Source organism: Paramormyrops kingsleyae, chromosome 11 (genome assembly GCF_048594095.1).
Source record: "Paramormyrops kingsleyae isolate MSU_618 chromosome 11, PKINGS_0.4, whole genome shotgun sequence".
NCBI lineage: Eukaryota > Metazoa > Chordata > Actinopteri > Osteoglossiformes > Mormyridae > Paramormyrops > Paramormyrops kingsleyae.
Window position 1 is genome coordinate 7240961 of NC_132807.1, and position 16885 is coordinate 7257845.

Below are 16885 nucleotides of genomic sequence, written 5' to 3' on the forward strand. Positions count from 1 at the left end.
ATTCTGGCTTTTTTTTAGACTTGGTAAATTAGTCAGCTGAAAAATGAGACATCAGGCAAAATGCTCTAAATCCTTTTAATGCGTTCATTAATTCCTGAGTTCCGGCAGTGTGTGTTCTGTGGATCAGTCGTTGCACCTTCTTATTGGGCTGTTGCCAATAATTCCAAGCTCATAGAGGATAGACAAAACCGCAAAGAGAATGTACAGAAATAAGCACACGAGGCCAAGCTTCCAGTCCAGCCTCCACCTGTTCAGATGCACAGCCACAAAGAGGAGAACGACGGACAGGAGCAGTGTGGAGGTCGTGTATATCAGCCCTGCACTGTTGACTTCCACGGGGGACGATGTGTCCACAAACACTGTCTTTATAAACCATGGTAGTCCAAGGCACAGCATGTCAAACACGTTGGATCCTACAATGTTGGACATGGCCATGTCTGCTTTCCCTGAATGAAGGACAATACATATTATATAATATCTGTTAGGGTGTCACCACATTTCCCTCATATTTGTTTAGATGTCCTGAGAATATTTGTGCATTTATTCCTGTGCATTTTCACTGCTCACAGCTGTGAAAAACTGCTGGTTTTCTTAATACATTGAATATTAAGTATTAGAAAGCTAAACTGATTTAATGCATTGATGACCGTAAATACCAGTACCTTCTCTGGCCACCATAACACTGGCGACTGTGTCTGGGATGCTCGTCCCAGCAGCCAGCAGCGTGAGACCCATCACTGTGTCTGGAATTTGCAGTGTTTCCCCTGAAGACCAAAAGAATAATGAATTCGGTTTCAGAGAAGTAAATTTGTGGTCTAAAGTGCATTCATGCAGTTTAGTACTTCTGAATATATCAGTCTGCGTCATCCCACAGCCAGCTGACTATTTGAGAAGTTAAGCCTCCACTGAAAGGGCTGAAAGGCTCTTCCCACTGTGTCTGTTCTACTAAACTAGCCTTCACATTGTGACAGAACTGCTGGGCTGAAAGCTGCTCAAAGAAAGCACTGTTCCTCCAAAGGTTACAGATCTTCAGCATAGCATTATTACAACTGTGTACAGGGTTGTTCTGTCTTGACAGTATGGTGCACGTTCTTTAAACCTGTCATTTCCCTCATCCGTGTGAGTGTATGATTACTAGCAGGATAATAGCCCAATTGTACTCTGTGATGCCTGTTGGTATCACATGATTTCTCATGGTATCCCAGAGGGCAAATCCGTAATCCTGTGTTGGCCAGGAGCTAAATTTGACCTCAGAGGCTGCAGCAATTCCTCAGGATATAACAATGGAATTTCAGGAATTAAGAATGAAACATGTGATTGTGCTCGTGTGCAGGTCTGACTTCCTTTCTGCTCTCACAGTAGTCTGAATCATTCAAACACTGTGTTCCTTTTAAATATAAGCATTGAGATCTATATGGACCTTTTTATCCTACAATTAAAGAAATGATTATACTTTTACAGTATACTGCTTTTCACACTTCGGTAGTTTCAACACAGAATGAAGCGAACACGTTTTACCTACGACAGTGACCATCCACACCAGTACGTAAGTGAAGGCCGAGATCCAAACTGCAGACATCAAGAATGTAATCATGAAGCATCTTCTCCAGAAAGGCTTTCTGCAGTCTGGTATGGTCAAATAAAGCAGCAGGATAGTGGGCAATGACAGCACCCACAGGATTCGCTTCAGTGCGTTTTCTGGCATCGAGAAGACACTCCGGTGATCTTTAAGATGAAGAGAAAGGCCATAAATGTTTCTTTAGAGCAACTTATTGGAACATGCTGGACTACATATTTTTTTTTAAGTAGCGCAGCGAATCGATGTTTGCTAAGTTGCGGAGACCTAGCTGTTACATCATACCCTCCTGGATTTCGTTCAGACCATGCAGGCTGAGGGAGAGGTGGGAATATCCCGAGTCATCCTGAAAGATCCCGCTGTCAGTTCTGGAGCGGCTGTGGACCAGGAGGCTTCCTCGCTCATTCCAGCCGACAAGCGGCTGCTGCTCACTCTGCTCCTCCTGGTCCTTTGTCAGGCAGTGACAGCAAGGGCTGAACTTCTTCATAAAGTACTCGCTGATGCGAATGTCGAAGCCCAGCACCACAACATACACACTATAAATAAGGAGTAGGCAGGCGGCGTCATACCTTAAAAGTGAGAAGGACAGGGCAGCCATAAAAAAGAAAGCACTAGCAAAATCTGACACAGCAATCTATAACAACGCTTAAATTGTACTGTAAATCAAACCGAAGTACAAAAATCATGTGGCCAAAATTGTGGAATAACTTCCAATTTTTAGAGATTGCAGAACTGTATTCAACTGTCGCTCCAGTTACTCATTTAACAGTCCAATGTATGATATTTGTAACATTCTTTGATTGTTTATAAACAGTACCACCAATATTCGTACAGTAATTTTTAAAGCATAATACCAAAAATACTAGGTGTTTCCACAATTTAGATTGTATCTAAAAAGAAACGCTGATTTATTTATTTATTTATTTTTCAGTGTAAAACACTGTTGATTTATTATCACAACGGGTCCCTAGACAGCATATACTTACCAATAAACCTTGTTATCATAGATAATAGCAATAACAGCTGCGACGCTTAAGGCATAAGCCACACAGTCCCTGAACAATGGCCAGCAGGTGAGCTGTCCCACCTGAAAGCAGAATTAAGCCAGTTATAGTATCAGGGTGGCCAACTTTGGTCGGCTGGCTGGCATGAGAGCTTCAAGTCTGCACACATATTTACGGGTATTATAAGAGTTTCATTATAATGAAAATAGTCTGTAGGGTTTGCAAACTACCCCAATGTCACGCCCGATGCGCAGATGTGTTTTCCATGCTAAAGAGGTCCAAGACCCCAGAAGCTTCACAAATTCAGCCGTAGATCCTTCAGTAACTGACTTCAAATAACAAGCAAATTAAATTGCAACACGATTCTTAATTCAAGTGTAACTTCGCAGAAGTTCAGGTTATTTCACGGGAGAAATGACCGTACAGGATTAATACATATGTTACTTACCGCAGAGGTTAGAAGTCCACAGGCAGCACAAATTCCAAGGAGGTTATACACTGCAGATCCGACTATGGTACTTACACCGATGTCTCCCTTTGTTACAAAAACACCTAATGAAATAATATATACACACATTGTTATCATTACTAAACTTTTAGCGCAGTGTGTATTTATCACGGCAGGATAACAGAAATAAATAGGCCTACCGAGAAATGCCGTAACTAGTTCAGGTGCAGAGCTGCCCGCTGCCATAAAAGTGGCGCCAGCAACGTCTTGAGAAAGCCCAAGACCTAGGAAAAAAATGTGTAGAAAATACTGTATTCTGTACAATTATATAACAATGTCTGATTTATAAATGCAACAAAAACATCGCCGGTCACTTACGTTCGCTGATAACTTCAAGCGATGGTAAGAAATAATCCTCACATATTATTGACACTGCTAGCAGCATGTAAAAAATAATTATAAAATAAATGACAATGCCACCATCTTTCCGTTCTTGCACTGTGAAAAAACCATCTGGAAATTCCGAGGAAATTGGAGATATACACTGGGACTCATTTTCTGTAATAAAAATGAGATCATAGAGCATTCTTTAGTAACATATGCATAACCTCGATATTGTTTTCTGCGTCCAGAAGAGACATTTTTAGAGAATTATTTCCACTTTGTTCATTTTTAACTAGGAAACGGCATTATGAATTCTGACCATAATTAAAAGAACAGAAGCTCGAATGCAAAACCCTGAACGCAACACATATTGGTACTTACCGACATCCCTACGTAATCTTGTAGAATGTATGCCTGCTGACGTTACGGACACTCTGACCAATAACTGGACCGAACAATATAAAAGTACAATAGCTCCCAATACATAAAATAAGACTTCTCTTCTTTTCTTTCTCTTATGTAGAAAAGTAGATTTCATTGTTCCCTGATTTAAAAACACTGGACACTAACTCATGCAACTATTTCACTATGCCTGTGCAACGTAGTTTGCGGGAGCTTCTGAGAAATTCAGCACTTCAAAAGTGAAGTGAGGCTTGGCTAGTTGGAAACCATCACATTTAACCCGGGACTAGAAATCACGGGATTAAACGTGAATGGGCATTTTGCCTCGGGCTTAGCAGGTGACCCACTAAGTTACAGAAAATAGAAGGGTGTAGAAAGGAATAGTTTTATTATCGCAGTAATAACTGTTACAGAGAAAAATCAAAGGCTGAGCTTCCCGGAGCTTTCTTAATGCTACGTTGTTCGTAAGTTCTGTCTTTTAACATAGAAGTTTAGAGCACCGTGGCTTAACATAAAGATTGGTTTTTACTGATGAGGACAAGCGTGTATAGGCCTAGATGATGGATGGACGGATGGATAGGTGCTACCATTTACAGTCATTGTTACTAATTTGATATTTTGTTTCACATGAACTACTGCGAAAAATATACATTGTTGATTAAAATGAACCTATCCCCCCCACACATACACACCTTTTTCTGGCACCATTGAATGGATGGATGGGTGGATGGATTGGAATTTACTTTTTAAAACAGATGCTCCCTTTAACTTACGTTTTGTGCCTGCAATCAATAAATAACTCATTTTAAATCAATTGTTGTTTTGACAGAATCCCCATTTGATCACAAATTGTCTTCTAAATGTCAATATGTCTGTCCGAAAGCTCAGTACCACGTGATACACCAACTATCACACTTGCTATTTCCTGAGCTTGAAGGTATTTTACTATTTTTTTTAATGTCATCTGAAATTGGTACCTATGGGAAAACAATGCACATTCTGCCACACTGACATTAATTTATCTTGTCAATGTCAATACGTCTGTTAGAAAGCTCAATGCTACCTGATACACCAGTATGTCCTGAGTGTTAAGATATTTTTGTGTAGTTTTTAAAATAATGCCCCCTGAAATGCATTTTCTGCCGTAATGATAGCAGTTCATCTGCCAATTCGTCTGTTAGAAAGCTAGGTACCATGTGATACAATTTACATATAACTGTTACAGTTACTGTATCCTGAGATTGGAAACAATGCATGTTATCTGCCATAGTGGTAGAAATTTATTCACGCACACAATCATACTTACGGACAGTTTCCCACCTCCTGTTTACCTTAGCGTGTTTTTAGAATGTGGGGGGAAAACGGAGAACCAAGATCCACCACCCTGCAGAGATTAGCTTCAACCTAACTGGCTGTAATACTGAGATGCTACTGAAGGGCCTGATTTTCTGTATCAGGCGTGTTGAATTATGGCTGCACCTAAACTCTGCAGGGTGGTAGATTTCCAGAAACAGGAATGAGCAGCTATCACCCAGAGGAAACTCGAGAAAACTGTGATATTTAGCTTTCCTGTGGTGACATCTTGTGTTTTGTTTTTGAACGACAACTTCTTCCGTCCTCCTTTTTTGCATTTAGTTTCAGAAGTGCCGGGTGCACAGGCAGCATAAATCTATAGGCTGTGATGTATACCGAGATAAAATCTTGAGCAATTTATGATAAATCGTGTGGAACAGGTAAGAGATTGTCGACATTTTCCTTATGAATGACGAGAAATCAATGTTGGCGTGCATAAATGTACATGATCATGTCAGTTCATACAGTTGCACTTTTTCACAGCACACCCCTATATTCACTATCGTGCTTGCATTTTGCTTTGATCACTGAAAAACTGAAGCTACTAGCCCAAGATGTTTAGTAGTGATGGGCAAATTAAGCGTCATGAACCATATATTGTACTGTATTTTCAACTTCATTAAAGGGTGCGCTCTATTTAAAAAGGGCACAAAGCACGCACCCGCAGCCATCCCAGCGTGCCCTGCATCTTCATTCTCCTCTTTATTGGCCACGCAAATGATTCTCATTTGACTACGAAGGCGAGAACTGACGGCGCGTGCTGGCCTCGTGTGCCATGGTTGTCGAGCGCTCGTTTCGCCCTTTGCCGCCTAAAAAAAGCTGATACAGATGTTAACTTTACAAACCCCAGAACGCTTTAGCTGACGAACATCGCAAGGTTATTAAAATATTTTACGGTCCTGTGCGAAACGTTCAGTCTCAACTGCAGGCCCTGGCAATTCCTTCAATTTCATCTTTTTACGAAGATGTGAATTTTGGCCTGGTGCGTAACAAAACCGCAACGGTGAGTAGGAATCATTTTGGTGTCAGTTAACCGAATATGATTTTTATTGCACTGCCGCCGTATATATTTACACATAACTAATTTCCTGCAGTGCATTGGATGGTGTGTACAAGTTTCAGTTACAAATGTACCTACTTCATGTATCAAGAATGACCGGAAAATCAGCAGCAAGGGAAAAGAAGTCACATGCTGCTCGGGTTATAATGAGAGAATTTATCAATATACAGTCATATCAGAAGGACAGTTATCTAGCCCATATAGGGTGACCAGATAATCCACGTCAGGGAGGACACTCTGAGCTAGGACAGGAATTGTAAATTACCATTTCAATTAAAAGGACCTGGATTTCACTTGAGCACCAAGTTCTTGCTGTGTGTTGATTGGTCAGTCTCCTATAATCATGCATATGTCACTAATGCTAATGTGAAACAGCTGGATGAGTCTTTCAGTCAAGGAAACAAACCAGTCAAAGCACAATAAGTGTTGAACTATTTAGCCAATCAGAGGAGCCTTTCAATTTGAAAGTAGTTTGTAAAACCCGAAGTAGCTCAAAGTGTCCTCCCTGACATGGATTATCTGGTCACCCTAAGCCCATAGTGCTTCTTCTGTTAGAGAAATGAGTTGAAGAGCAAAGGACAGGATAGGGAAGGACTTACTTCCTGTCATGGGTTTTCCCCCCCAAATGGTCTTGGTAGTTAATTAGCACTGAGACCGGAGTCTTGGAGAGTGTCCTTCAAAAGATTGTTATATTGCATGTCTTGTGGGAGAAACCATATTAGACTCAGGTTCACATTGCTTGGTTGCCTTAGCTCTGCAGACAATATATGCTGGCCATCTATAGAGAAATCCATACTGTACAAACATATAACTGCTTAGACTGCAATAAACAAACAGCTTGTATATCTGGGAAAGTCATTTGCACGATTGAAGGAGAAGGAATTAACTGTGTAGACCCGAGTCTTTGAGATGAGTTGTTTGGTCTAGCAGTGATGTTGCTGTTTTCACTTGTCCACAGGTTAATACAGCTGTGGTCCTGATTATATTCTGGGATGTCATACAGGAGTATCTGCATAAGCCTGGGGTGAATTCCAATTATGCAGCTGCATTCTGTCATATTGTTCTTTTTCACCGAAGCAGTTTGATAATACACTCAGTCTATAGTCCAGAAAAGGGAACTGGGAACATTGAGTGGTAGTTACACGAGTCACTGGAATTCAAGAAGGTTATTCATAAAATTGGTGTGCTAATGAATGTGTAAGTTTACCTCCTGTCTAGGTAGATTCTGTAATCAGTGAAGTTTTTCAATTTCACCAGAAGATGGCAGTAAATACATGTTTATAGTTTTTGTTTACCTGACACAACCCCAACAGTAATGAAACTTGCGCTTACATTCTTTATGTGGTGTGTTTTGAGTATCATATAGTGCAGTGACTGAGGGTGTAAACTTACAAATCTGGACCCAAGAGGAGCCTTGCTCTAGTAGTCCAAATCAGGTTACTCAGATTTAGGTACTCAAGGGAAATATCCAACTGGATAAGATGGCAAAAATTGTAGCATCTTGTATAAAAAGTCAAGTAAGCAGCTGATTTTAACTTTTCATTATCTGAGAGTCCCCATGCACTGCCAAAAGAAACTATGAGGTTTTATTTTAAAACAACGTGTGTGGCTTAGTGGGTTAGGTGTCTGGGCCTATGACTGCAAAGTAACTGGTTTGAGTCCTGTACTTGGCAGAATAGTCACATTTTCATTAGGCCTGTAGTTATTAACTGCCCGAAATGTTCCAGGGCTGTCGGATAAGTGATGCCCCTGCACTTGGACCCCTAGCTTCATTCTTAAAGCTGTGTATGTATATGTATTTATATGTATGCCTCAAAGGAGAGCAGGAAGGGATAAGTGAAAAGAAGCATTTCATTGTACTTGTACTATGTGCAAATGGCAAATAAAGAATAGTTTAATTTTGTTTAAAAGCATAGCAAGCTTTACATCGCCATTACAAAATTACAAGAAGTTGTACATTCTTTTTATGTTACAGGAATGCAGGCAGATTAACTTCTGTGGCATTAAAAATATAAAACGTACTTTTTAAATTGTGAATAAAACTCAAATGCACTGGACTGACAACACATCCAAGCTGTTCCGCTGCTGTGCGTACTGTGCTTCAGGCTCCCTGTAACACTACTATGTAACTGGAAGATGGATGCATTTAAAAATTATAAAAAAAAATTCATCAGTAGGAACTGTTCAAAAGAGCAAATAATTGGTAATAGTTTTTCATTGAAATAGACTGAGAGGGAATGATCATTTTTGCTACTTTCATTTGCATTTTATCACTACAGACAAGCAAATGCTGTCCTTATTTTTGTTTTTTTAAGGTAAATGAGTTAATAATATAATATCTGATTACCTGTGATTATTTTCCAGTGCTACCGAAGCCATGTGTTCAGAGTCAAACTTGTGTTTTAGCCTGTGCAAAAGACATAACATAGGGAGGCAGGAGGAAGAAGCAGGAATAGGGAAATGGTTTAGATTTCCTATTTTTGAGACTTGCATAATGACACGACAGGGTGAACATGTTGTTCCTTTAAACCCATTTTGTCAAAGCAGCTGTCATTTGGTCAGTATCTCTGGAAGGGCAGAAGTATAAAGAAAGGGAAAATGTAAATGAATCTGATATATTAAGGACCAGTTTTACTCAGTCTGATAAAATGGATAGCTACATGCAGTTAGAAGATGTGTTCTCTTTAAAAATTAATAGACCTTCTATTACCTTTGAAAATGGGATTTTTTATTCTAGAACTATAATCTCCATTAGCTAGTGTAACTAGATTTTTGAATTGTTACTTGCATGAGATTTGCAATGATGTGATTTTTTTTTTAATGTGGTACAATGTAATGTATTGTTTGCTGCCTATTCTGGTGAATTGGAAGTGTCTTGTACTAAAAATCAGCCACTCTATTGAAAGCGGTTACCTATTGGAAAAAAAGGTAAAAACTGCAAGTGTCTTTTTTTATATAGTGAATGATATCCAACTTTACCATTTTTTTAGGCAGATAACATTTTTGTTAAGTCCTAAGCTTTTGATTTGTATAGTCATTGTATGACAATTTACAACAATCAGAAACTTAACTGGACTAGTTACAGCTATATAAGAATGTCTCATTAATCTTTAGAACTTTACTATGAATAGGGTATTGAGATTGAGGATGGTGGTGCTTGCCCTGCTTGGAATTCAGCTGAAACGCATTCAGGTCTACAGCTGTTGTCTCTGTGTCATTTGTTCATTGCGTCAGTCAACCAGCACACAGTAAATGGGATCCTTCAGGTTTGCTGGAGTCACCTTCGTAGAATGGGTACTAAAATTGTCATTTCAATAGACATTTTCTTTAAGGCCATATGTGACCACCATGTCAGCTGACTGGGGCACCAAGGCGTTGGATGAAAATGAGCACAGTAAGGCCCCACCTTATTCTCCCTGGCCGTCTCTAACCCTGCTGTGCCAGAAGCTGCCCTATCACTACTTGATATTGATGTTGTTTTGGATGAGGGGAACAGATCCCTTTCTCGGTATGTCAAGGATCTGTTAAATGGGTAATTTTTAAACCTGTTTTTTTTTTTGCACTGTTTAACTGCTTCAGAAGAACACATTTAGGGCCTTTACGGACAAGGCTTTTACAGATCTGTGCCTCTGTATTGGCCAATGAAGAACAGAGGATCTGGACGTGTTGGACTCGGTGGGGGCTGCTGGCACTTTGTTAGGTGTCACTAAAGCTGTTGTTTACCTCAAGTTTGTAGTGTTCGTTTTTAGCTCTGGTGTATCCAAAGTGTAACACATAGTGTAAAATACTGTACTATTATTATTTATTATTATTATTATTATTATTAATGTTAGGAGTTCTTTGAATTTTGTTGTTGGCCCTGACAGCTGGCAGTGGAGTCTGTCAAAAAACATGCTTGGATGAGCAGGTGGTGTTTATGGTTTCTTTACGCCTTAAGTTATCTGTGAAACGTACACCACCCTACCACCATGTCAGGCATAAACATTCGGCACAGAAATAACAGCCCCTTGGGCACAGGGGTCCAAAAATAAAAGACGGCAAATAATAATTTAGTTTATCTGTCAGGAGCACGCACACTAGTTCCTGGTAGGATATTTTCATTACTGCTGATAGTAAATTCTTACATTCAGGGGTGTTTGGTTTCTGTATCCATTAACATTTTAAGCTGGTTTTGATTTTTTTTTGTGTTGATGCATGATGAACTGGCGCTTTGGCCTGTACATTTGATTTGGCTTCACTTGACTGCCAAAGCACTTGCATTTAAACATTTAAGCTGGAGGAATTTCTGTATCGCAAAGCATTGTTCGTTTGAAAGTATCGCCATAATATGAGTTTGCCGCCTGCTTTTACTTGCATAACAGAAATAAGTATTCAAATAACTTAAAAAAAAATTAGTTGCACTTAATTCACCAACTTAAGACATTTAGTTTGAAATGACAATGGAAAGGAAAATGACCTGTCCTGCCCATGGTCCCATCGATTTGTACTGGTGCTGCTTGAGGGCTGCTAATTAATTGCATCTTTTCTTAATTGCAAGTTTTTCCCCCCCTCTTTTGGACACTATGAAAATGCTGAGAGATAGTGTATTGCTGTGAGTCTGAGGTACTCCATATGTCAGATTAGCTCAGTGCCAGCTGTCCACACTGTGAGGAGAGAGCGCATTTAAATCCTGAAGGAATTTGTGGCCTAATGCAAATGAGTGCACTGATTAAACTGAGTACCCACTGGCCAGATATATTCCTTGTGGTCTCTGCGTGGATCAGGGTGGGGGTCCGGTTTTTAGCTGCAGCTATCCTTACAGTTGTCAGTAATTTTTGATAAGGTTACAGTGAGTTTCCCTGCAGCAATTATTGCTTCTTTTCACTCTCAGGAGCATTTCTCTGGAATATGGGCCGTTCTCAAAAACTCATTACCATAACATATCAATTTTCTCTAATTTAAGAAATTAAAAACAGACTCAAATTATACAACTTCATTATTTAAGCTGTTGATTGACGGTAGATACTCAGTTTTATTGCCATTTATTTCTGTAATAAACAGAAGTGTTTTGTGAAATCCAGGGCAAGAGATGAGGGGAAAAAATTACTAAACTGCTGAAAAAAATCGAGCAAAAAATGCACATTTTATAAAAAAATTCACTGTTTATTCTGGGTTACATTCAATAAAGTTGAAATTTTTGTAAAACGTTTGGCGCTATTTGATCTGAAAACTGTTACGGTAATGGGGAAGCTTATGGTATTTGAGGAAAATAGTAAAATCTGAGCAAGAAATGACATTTTTAATATGCCTAAAATATTACGGTGATGTCAGTTGCTCTGCAGAAAAACAAGCATAGTTTTCTGAGTGTCAGTAATTGACGAATTATGTCTTCACATTATGCTTGCCTGTTAACTGTGTCTTTGTGCTGAGGCAGACGTTTGTGTCAGACAGGTTTTGATTTATCTTTTTGTTTTGCATCGATCCCCTCTTTATGTCCTAAGTAATTGACCCATCGCTAGGGTCAGAGCAGACAAAAGCCAAGCGACCCTGCATGTGGTGAACAGGGAAGGCAGCGAACAGACGGAGACCCGCTTTGTGTCCTCGTGTGGAGCATAGGGGATGAAGGCTACCTCCCTGGGGCTTGGCTCAATGGCTGTGGCCAGCAGGGAACTGTGACTCTGCCGGAGCTCAGAACTGGCTGCGCTGTTTGTGTTGGCAGGCCGGTCTGAGGGGGGAATGTGGGTTGTGCCCCCTGCATTGTCTGTCCAGGGTAAGCACTGCTTCGTCCGCATCCTCCACTCACTCATAACAACCCGGCCACCCGTCTTGTTTTGTTTGTTTTTGTGATGTGTTTCTTTTTATCCTGCTGAATAAGCAAAAAGGCTTTCACTGTTTTTTTAATCAATTCTCATTGTGCTGAATCAGCTGCCCTGTCACACTCGAGCCAGTGGCCACCTGTATGGTGGAGCCATCTGTCTGAAGGGGACATGGTTTTACCTTCAGGAGCTCATACTTCATGCCTATTGACTATATTTATGGATATATTAATTACCATTTTAAAAAACTAATTTACTTTTTTGTTTATTTCTGTTTGCACGGTTGTGTTTGTTTAATAATGACTAAAAACTATGGAGCAATAGTTTATTTTTTCAATTTAGGAGCAAACTCCACTTATATATTGCAAAATGCCATCTGTTATAGGGCAAGGAAAATTATGCAGGTGGGTGTTGGTGGTATGCTTAATTTAAATTTTGTTAATTTCCCTGGCTTTTTTAAATAAATTGAATTGCAACGCATTTAGTGCTGATTGATTTACAAGCAGATGTTACAACTGGAGTCAGGTGTTTGATTATTTATAATGGAAATCCCTCCTCCTCTGTGTCGGCATCTAAATCTGATATCTCATACACAGAGAAGAGAAGACCATATTCTTGGAGATAGATTGTCAGAACCCATATGTTAAAAAAATCTTGTAAATTAACGCAAGAAATGCTGATAATTCCGCTTGTTTTCCCAAAAAGAGCGAGAGAGCTGATGGTGGCAGATTACATGCAAGTCTGCTTAATTAAACACAAACATTTATTCTACATAGACACCCCATATTAAAATACCCTAGTAAATGCCAATTATGTAAAATCCCTTTTGTGTCTGACATAAAGTTTTGTTTCCTGTGCTGCTTTTGTGCATCTATTCTGAGCTGAATTTACAGGACGCCCTAACTATGTTAACCAGTAGCTGTGCACAGCACACTGTGCCTTCGTGCATGGAGACATTATTTGTTACCAGGAAATAACTTTTACTGGTGTGCCATGTTTGTCAAAGGTGAAGGCTGAAAAGTGATAGCCTGCTCTTTACGTAGTGCTGTCTAGCCAAGTATTTACAGGTGCTTACAGAGTATGAAAATAATTATTCAGTCTTGTGTGGGTTTCGATGTACTATTTATTAAGAGATGTGCTGTATGCGAAATGATAATATGCAGACGCATACGAATTAAGTCTCAATCAGGAAGGAGCAAATATTTGTGCATTTTCAGAGGAAAGATTCAAAATAAGGGCCTGACCAAAAGTTAGCCAGTGATATGTCGGAGATGGACTGAGCTTGTCTTAAGTTACAAAGTAATGGGAACCTGAGCCTGGTTAATGTTATAGCCTGCCTGTGCTGCATCTACCTCAGCTGGCCAGTACAAGGAGCTCACTGCACGTTATGACATGTATTGGTGTCTAGCTGGTGAAGAAAGGAATCCAAAGTGGGCTTGCAGGCACACACGCAAAGGCTGTTATCCCAAAGCATGTAGCTTAGTTTTTAGAAGTGAACATTTAAGGGTAGTCCTTTTTGTTCCACAACAAAAAAAAGCAGACTTGCGCTTTTCTGATCCCATCCTTGCTAACTTTTTTCTTATGCTTTTCCTTTGAGCTTTTTTGGTGGTCTTTTTGTGAAGCCCAGCTTTGTGGTCCAATGTGTTGTGCCTTTTGCTGAATGGTGGCTGAATGGCAGAAACCTCTTCGGCATGGCACAAGTTCACTTCAGTGGGTCACAGCCAGACAACCATCCCACCAAGTTCAAAAGGCTGCTGTTCAAATTCATGACCACCTCATCCATAAAGTCGGAATGGTGGAGCATGGATGGACCTCTCAGCCAGCAACTGGGACTCTGCTGTCATTTCCTTGACAACAAAAGACTGCACCCAAGTAACTCAAACATTTACTTTTCATTTCACCTACAGCTTTGGCCTTATTTGTGCCAAGTATTTATGTAGTGTTTAAAATGATTTTTTTTTTTTTACATAGAAAGTGAAAGCAGTTGTCCTACAGTTACAGAAGAAGAGTTTTCTTGCTCCGTCTTTCTTCCACAAAATCATTGACTAATCTAAATTGTTCGCAAATATTTCTTTTTTCCTGTGTTGTTGGTTCATTCCAAAGACATCAGGAACTGGTAATGTTTTTTTTCTGCTAAAAAGTTTTTAGACTTTAATTTTTGAAAGGTGCATAACTGCAGTTTTGACTGGTATAAGTACACTGCTCGGGCAAAAAAAAAGTCAGCATTTCAATTTTTTGTTGGGCCACCTTTAGCTTTGATTATGGCACATATTTGTCATGGCATTGTTTCCACAAGCTTATGCAACATCTCATCCCTTATTTTCATCCAGATTTGCATTCATTTCTCACCAAGATCCTGTATTGACAAGTGAGTTGAACCACTCCATAAAGCCTCTTTCATCACATCCCAGAGACCTTCAATGAGGTTAAGGTCACAACTCTGTGGTGACTAAGTCACACTTGAAAATGATTCCTGATGCTCCCTGAACCACTCTTTGACAATTTGAACCCATTGAATCTTGGCATTCTTGTCCTGGAATATGGCCATGCCAACAGGGAAGAAAAAATCCATTTATGATGGATGGAGGTGTAACCTGGCCATTCAGTAGATTCAGGTACTCAGCTGACTTTACTTTATTGCTGCATAACGTTGCAGGACTGTAATAATGATCTAGTCATTGGCTTTTAAGTATTTTCTGATATAAATTCAAATGGTGACCTTTTTTCTGGATGGGCAGTGTATTTTGACTATATTAAGCTCTAAGCTGAGTTTTCGAATGAGTGTTTGTTTCTCCTACCTTGTTGCAGTAATTATGCTTATTTTGTGTTGCATAAGTGGTGTATAATCATAGTCATGCATTTCTGGGGTCTGTATCAAAGCCATTACATTGACAGTGGACAAATGACAATGAGTGACAATGTGAAAATGAACAAATGTGAAATTCCTTCAAATGCAGTATCTTTAATGGCAGAGGGCTATTATTACTTTAATTTATCCTTCCTGGAGAGGTGCCTATTTTTATATGATCATACAGTATGCTTACAGTCGTCTGTATATAACTAGCTCCCCTCTCCATGAGGACCCCAATAAGAAGCCTTTTGTTAGACCAGGCAGTGCCATCCACATAGAACGCTGACACAATCCTTTGAGCTTTTATTTAAATAGGGGTATTGCCAGTCTGACTAGACATTAAAAAACTGCTTGGTGTAAATTAAGTCACGCTGAGAACACAAAACCAGGTGTATGAAATTTGTTTACTTGCAATTCATTTGAATGAAACTTCTGTGCTGCCGGGTGACTTGGGACTGGCAAAGTCTCATTCTTTGTCCATCAAGCTCTGTTGACTCTGGGTCCACCCTTGGTATGACACAAAAGAACAGTGTTCAGAGAATGAATATAGCGAGTGAAATTACCTTTGCTGTGGCAGCACTTTCATGTCAGACTTGGCAAAGGGAACTTGCGAATACGGTGGACTTGCATAACCCTGTTTGAGATGAGCAGGCCCAGTTCTTCAGTACGGTATCTTCTGATTGTACCGGTTAATTCCAGTCAGTACCTCCTGGGCTCAACAAGATTTTCGAAATGAAATGCCGTTATCCATGTGCACAAACTTTGTTTGCTGCATACATGTAAAATGTTGACTTGGGGCTTGCAGGATTAAATGGATGCAGCAGTTTTGCATTTAAAACCCAGGAGACGGTAGCTTGAATGATGTCGGTGAAAGACCCAGCTGCCTAAACTGTGCAGTAGCTTAGAATTTCAAAGATGTGCGCAACATTTGATAAGTGTCTGCATTGCAGCTAAATAACAGAAGTGGTGATATTTGTCAGGGGCAGCAGGCAGCCTTGTGGTTTGTTGTTTACCTCCCAGGCAAAGCCATGCTGTAGTATTACCTTGAATTGCAATTGTAACTAGATGTTGTCGGAACAACAACAGTGTATTCCCTGGATGGCTCCTTCATCCACCCACGCCCCCCCCCCCCCCGCTATCTAATCCCTACTCCTCCTACACCCCCCACCCTCCCCAATCTCTACAATAACCACAATAACCCCCATACACTTTTCCCACATCTCAAAAAAACAATGTTATTAGAAGCTGAACTTTCAACTTAATCTCAATGTAATTGGTTCACCAGATTGATCTAAAGGGATAAGTGTCTGAGGCGGTTTTTCTCTTTGCTATCACTATGTGGTGCTTCTTCAGTTTTGGTCCAGTTTATTTCAAAATCTGCTCAATTCAAGATCTTCACCCATACAATCAGTGTGCATTGTTTGAAAAAGATCCATGAAATACTTTTTCAGTTGTTGCACAAACAAATAAGTGTCAATCCCTGATCGATCAGTCGTAGTTTGGAGACAGACTGGAGTCTGCCAGTTGGTGTCCACTCCCCCGGATCACCTGTAAATTAATACAATTACTCAAGTAAAACTTTCTTAATGGATTAAAATTATTTGCTTTGAATAAAGGTAATGATGGCCAAATGAAGCTTCATGAACTATTTGCTGTTTTTTTTTTTTCCTTTTTTACCCCTAGCTGATGCTTTTGGTTTGCTTTGGGGCATGCTTTGAGTCCTTTTTTGAATAAAAAGTACCATATAGTGGTGTCAGAAAATTCACCAAACCAGTTTATGAAGCTTCATTTCACCATCACTCAATAAGACCATCTAAGTAACTGAAAAATACAGTAGTTCAAGGAGTTAGCCAGGTTAAACACTGCATTTATTGCCCCTTACAGTGAAGTGTATAGCTGTGGAGTTTGTGTACTTGTGAACCCCATCTGTAGCATTTCAGCCTGGAGCTTTTATCACCGATGTACCCTAAAGATGATCTTATGTGTCAGGGCTGTGGAGTCGGAGTCGGAGT

General features: G+C 39.8%; 1 protein-coding gene and 1 long non-coding RNA gene across 2 annotated transcripts in view; one reads left to right on the forward strand and one right to left on the reverse strand.

Moving 5' to 3' along the window:
- Positions 1 to 67: 67 nt before the first annotated feature.
- On the reverse strand, positions 68 to 4064 carry slc24a5 (solute carrier family 24 member 5). Its single transcript, XM_023814173.2, has 9 exons — positions 3794 to 4064; positions 3407 to 3586; positions 3229 to 3312; positions 3029 to 3132; positions 2563 to 2663; positions 1862 to 2145; positions 1519 to 1725; positions 663 to 764; positions 68 to 446 (listed from the first exon to the last, which is right to left on the reverse strand). Exons 1-9 carry the CDS (start codon positions 3948 to 3950, stop codon positions 124 to 126), a joined length of 1542 nt encoding a protein of 513 aa, XP_023669941.2. The 5' UTR covers positions 3951 to 4064; the 3' UTR covers positions 68 to 123.
- A 1857-nt stretch (positions 4065 to 5921) lies between these two features.
- LOC111845016 (uncharacterized) overlaps positions 5922 to 16885 on the forward strand; it is a 48092-nt gene continuing 37128 nt past the window's right edge. The window contains exon 1 of the long non-coding RNA XR_002838534.2: positions 5922 to 6170. This is a non-coding gene — a long non-coding RNA (uncharacterized lncRNA). The remainder of the gene's footprint in view (positions 6171 to 16885) is intronic.

Excerpts from the sequence above, each read along its gene's own strand:
- slc24a5 (XM_023814173.2), bottom strand. The coding sequence starts at position 3,950 with ATGAAATCTACTTTTCTACATAAGAGAAAGAAAAGAAGAGAAGTCTTA. Across the intron at positions 2,146-2,562 it reads TATGATAACAAGGTTTATTG|GTATGACGCCGCCTGCCTAC; the intron begins GTAAGTATATGC and ends CTCACTTTTAAG. Across the intron at positions 447-662 it reads TGTTATGGTGGCCAGAGAAG|GGAAAGCAGACATGGCCATG; the intron begins GTACTGGTATTT and ends TCCTTCATTCAG.